The following is a 5,208-nucleotide window of genomic DNA, read 5'->3' as shown; positions in this document are numbered from 1 at the left end:
ACAGAAAGGGCATACAAACTTCTAATAATTCGGAGATTTTATAGTAAGAAGCACAATTTGCATAAATACACTAGAAAAGGGCAGATCCACATGGATAGCTAATTGTCTAGTGATTACTGTTCCTGAATGTGGTTCTTTGTAACTAGAAATTATTCCTGGGAAGAGAAATTATATCTAAAAGAATAACTAAAAGAAAAGGATAGTCAGCAGTGATAAGAAAGTCTCTCCCATTAGGAAGATGCATAAATATGCTAGTAGGTAACAGAGTGGGCAGTTATTTTGACAGGGCATCATGTATTAAAAGTTTTCTTTGTAGAATTCTTTTTATTCCTCTTTACCAAGCAATGTGGTAAACCTGAGACATGAGGGTGAAATTTCAGGACACGGAAAGAAGCAGAGTTCCAAGAGCTTCACGGGCAATGACAGGGAGGCAACACGTGGGGCCACCCAGCAGTCCCTCCTGGGGGACCTTCCCTCTTCCTACAGGAGACAGGCAACACGCCCTGGGGAACAACTGTGTTGGAGGGAACACTAAATTTGGAAAAGCAGGCAGGTAACAGGGAAGAGTCCTGAGAAGGACAATGGGGACAAAGCACACAACAGACATACTAACTTTATTCCTGCAGAGAAACTAACAACTGGAAAGAAAAGACCATCGATGTTGAAGTTCTCAAACATCCCTTGAACAGGCTGTCCGTTAATGCGGAAGGAGATGCTGGGGGCACTTAGATCTAAACAGCAACTGATGACATCATCCGTTCTTAACAGGTGCTGGTTGGGCGAGCTCACGGTGCGAGCAATACAACCTGTTGGGGAAACACAAAGGAAGGTGATACCATTAAGCACGGGGTGTCCTCCTGATCTGAATAGATGGTGATGGACCAACGCACACAGCATGTGCTGTGGTGGTCAATGTCCTGTCAACTGGAGAGGATTTAGAATCACCAGTGACTGGCCTCAGGCATGTCTGTGAGGGATTATTTAGATTAGGCTAAATGAGGTTAGGAGACCCACCATAAACATAGGCAGCATGATCTCACAGACTGAGATCTACCTGCATAAAACAGAGAAAACCAGCTGAACTCCAGTACTGACCACTCTCTACTTCCTGCCTGTACTTCCTGTCTACTTTCTGGTGTGACCAGCTGCTTCCAGCTCCTGCCGCCATTTCTTCCCCTCCATGACTGATGGTGTCACCTAGAACTGTGAGCCAAAATAAACTCTTCCTCACTTAAGTTACTTTTGTCAGGTGTTTTGTTACAGTCACAGGTAACTGATACACGGACTAAGTCTCAAATACAGATTAATATCATGTGCTAAAAACTCTTGGTCACAAACATTTATTTTGGTGGGGGGAGGGCTATGATGTCTGCTGGAAAATGGGCCTTCTCATATGCAGAAATTTCTGCATGAACATGGGTTATATTTGATGCAGAAATTATGTCAGAGAAAATAGAATGATTTCAGAGGAAATCTGAAAACATGATGCAGAAATTATCTCAGAGGAAGTACAATGATTTCAGAGGAAATTTGAAAAACCATCTAACTTCAAACAGCACCACCTTCAACTTGCACAGCACTTGGAAAATGAGTTACCCTCTCAGAACCTTGATTTATTATAAATAGAACACCAAAGACCACCACGTTCTAGAATTAGTGACTAACTTAACAGTTTATAAGCAACACTGCCAGGCACTGCGGACGCCTCATGCAAGCTCCTCTTGTACATTCTCTGTGTTTCAAAGTCCGATATAAAAGGAGAAATTGCCTCAATTTGTGAAGCATTTTGTTTACCAAGAGAGAATTAAATGCCAATTTGATTTTGTTTCATAATGAAATTTATTTCCTGCAAGGTCTTGGTTGGCTTCTGAGTTACCTCAGGAAACAAGAGGCACGAAGACATTTGATAAATGACATGTTTGACCCCGGACAACCAGTGCTCTCAGCCCATTCTTGATGATACCACAGGTCCTTTGCTAGTTACTCCAGGGTGTCCCCCCAGGAAGCATGCTGGAGGAAAGGTGTGTGTTTCCCCAAGGTGCAGGCTGAGAAGTACGAAGGTGCCCCATGTTTGAGCAAAGATAAAATGACTTTGTGGCACACACTTTGCATTTACAAAAATGCAATTTTTATATTATTTTGTGTGTGTGTGTGTGTGTGTGTGTGTGTGTGTACACATGCCCATGCACATGCATCATGGTATATGTGTGGAAGTCAGAGGGTAACTGGTGAGAGTCAGGTCTCTCCTATCATGTGCGTTCCAAGGACCTAATTCAGGTCTTTAGGCAGCAAGTGCCTTTACCTGCTGAGCCATCTTGCTAGTCTCGTTTTTATTTTCTTTTTGAGACAGGGTCTCCCTGTAGCTCCAGCTGGCCTGGAATTCACTATGTAGACCAGGCTGGCCTCTATCTCACAGGGATCCACTTGCCTCTGCCTCCCAAGTGCTGAGACTAAAGCCGTGCACCACCACACCTGGCATGCTTTTTTATTTTTAAAATAACATCTGTTTTATTTCTAGCATGCAAGAGCTTCAATCAAGAACCCACTCGAAATGTCAGAGACAGATAATCTCTCTCTCTCTCTCTCTCTCTCTCTCTCTCTCTCTCTTGGTCTTTTTGAGACAGGGTCTTCCTGTAGCCCCAGCTGATCTGGAACTCGCTCTGTAGACCAGGCTGGCCTCAAATTCACAGAGATAATCTCTTCTTTTTAAAATGTGAATCCTACTTGATTTTATCAATATTCAACTCTGCCAACAAAACAAATCACGATTCCTCAAATCTGTGAATTCCCTGGATATTTTAAAGGCAGCTTTTACAGAAAGAAGAAACAAAAAACACAAAGCAAAGCAGCTCCTGGGAAAAGGTCTATTTCTTTGCTTGTGGTCATTGCCTATAGTTAATATAAATGTTCTGTTTTAGTTACTATATTAAAAGAAGATATTTACCATAATTCCAATATATTGCTCAGTGTGAGCGATATTGCTTAAACTAAAGGGCATCTAAGAGTCAGCCATGTATGCTGCCCTGCAAAGTCTATAAGAGATAATAAGTCAGAGGGGAGCTGGTGAAGGACCCGAGGATGCTGTCTGAACAGCGCATGCAGCCTGGAAGTCATGTGGTTCCATGTCTGCATAGCATGCATCCCAGTGCATGTCAGATCTGGTGCGGAATGATCTTTTCTCTGCTTTCAGCATCAAGGGAGAGAGCAGTGGGTGGGTTCGTGAACTTTGAGGGAGCAATCTGTACCGTTCCACAACCTCCCTCCATATGTCTTTACTTAAGTTCTCTAAGAGCACCCAGAGTTTTCACACTCTTCTTCTTTTAAAACACCTGGGATGTCTGCATACCAACACTGTATGGAGTTGAATGTGAAAGATAAATTAAGACATCGCTAGAAACTCTTGATTATGAGTCAAATCTTTGTTCCACAGAATATTGGTCTCTAATTACAAAATTTTCATTGGCAAAGCATGCGTTGTCTCCTAGAAACCAGTGACATTTGATGCTTTGAATTCGACCTCAGCCACTAAAAAGAAGAAAAATAAGAGACTAACAATGAATCTTTCTGTAAGAAACATATGTCCCTTTGCTGTTGATCTGCTTTCCCCTTGTCCTAGGCATGTACTAATCTGTTTTCTACTGCTATTGATTAAATTGCATGTTCCAGAATTCCATATAAAGATGATCATAAAGGATTTACTGGGACTGGATAGATGGCTGAGGGATGAAGATCACGTGTTGCTCTTGAAGAAGACTGGAGTTCAGTTCCCAACACCCATGTTGAGCAGTTCACAACCACTTGTAACTCTAGCTCCAGGGGATTCATAACCTCTTTTAGAACCCACACCTGTGAAGGCACACCCACACTTCACCACCTGTGAAGGCACATAACCACACACAGACATATACACATAATTAAAAATAAAATAGGAGTTGGAGAGATGGCTCAGAGGTTACGAGTACTGGTTGTTCTTACGGAGGACCCAGGCTCAATTCCCAGCACTCACATGGCAGCTGACAATGGTCCATAACTCCAGTTCCAGGAGATCTGATACCCTCTTCTGACCTCTGTGGGCACTGCATGACACAGGTGCACCTACCTACATATAGGCAATGCACTCATACACATAAATAAAAATAATAAATGAAATATTTTTTTAAATGAACACAGAACTGAGTCAATGACTTGGGGAAAGCACTTGGTACACAAGCCCGAGAACACGAGTTTGGGTGCACAGAGCCCGTGCAAAAGCAGATGCAGGCACGTCTGTGACCCCAGCACTCCTGTGAGGAGGAGGTGGGAGGCAGAGGCAGGAGAATCCTGGAGTGCTCATGGTCAGCTGGCCTGGTGTAATGTGTCGATGAGGCTCTGTCTCAAACAAGGTGAAAAGCAAAGACTGGCACCCAAAGTTGTCTTCTGACCACGCACCCTTTCTTTAGCATGTACGTGTCCACACTCACACACGTGAACATACACATACACACATCATGCACACCTAAAAAAGTATTTTCTCTTGGCAACCAAGTTTCAGGGGAATTTCCTCCAGAAATCCAATAACCTGGACATCTTTTCTGTGACTCATCCCTAAGTTCATTATGCTGTCCTTACTGTTCTCTTTAACAGACATTTTGCCATAAAGACACAATGCACAGCATTCAATTCCAGACTCATAAGGCGTTTAAAAAAAAAAAAAAAACAAATTGGAAGAAAAATCTCCAAGGTAAGTGTAAAACCAGAAATGGAAAAAATGCTCAATAAATATCTGATGCTGTGTCATCAGAAGAATTCTTTTCTCCAACCTCGCCTAAGAGAAAAACGTGTCAACATTTCTCATTTATAGAACGAAGCAGCCGTTATCCACAGTCATTCTCAGAACTAGAGAGAGGGTGATGGAGTCGAAGAGATTCTTGGGCAAATGTATCAAAAGCAGACATGAGTCCTATGTTTGAGAAGCCCCTGCACTCTGTGCTCATGTCCTGTCATCAGACCGTGGACATGTTTACTATGGTAACAAGTATTGTGGCTGTTATCTGATTGGCTAATGCACCTGGGTACAGACAATAAAGGTATTGTCAGGACCCCCAACTATGTGGTCCAAGGGTTAAATGAGTTATCCTCTTTCTCCTTTCTCTCTCTCTCTCTCTCTCTCTCTCTCTCTCTCTCTCTCTCTCTCTCCCCAAATTCCACCTCTATCCCCTCAGGGCAAAA

General features: G+C 42.8%; 1 protein-coding gene across 1 annotated transcript in view; it reads right to left on the bottom strand.

Moving 5' to 3' along the window:
- Positions 1-5,208, bottom strand: part of LOC103737145 (ryanodine receptor 2) — a 216,733-nt gene that overhangs the window by 4,211 nt on the left and 207,314 nt on the right. The window contains exon 20 of the mRNA XM_008836859.1: positions 614-806. Within this exon, the coding sequence (XP_008835081.1) occupies positions 614-806 (193 nt within the window). The remainder of the gene's footprint in view (positions 1-613; positions 807-5,208) is intronic.

This window comes from Nannospalax galili, unplaced genomic scaffold (assembly GCF_000622305.1).
Source record: "Nannospalax galili isolate Female #2095 unplaced genomic scaffold, S.galili_v1.0 scaffold2618, whole genome shotgun sequence".
In the NCBI taxonomy this organism is placed as follows: domain Eukaryota; kingdom Metazoa; phylum Chordata; class Mammalia; order Rodentia; family Spalacidae; genus Nannospalax; species Nannospalax galili.
This window is presented reverse-complemented; position numbering and strand designations above follow the sequence as displayed.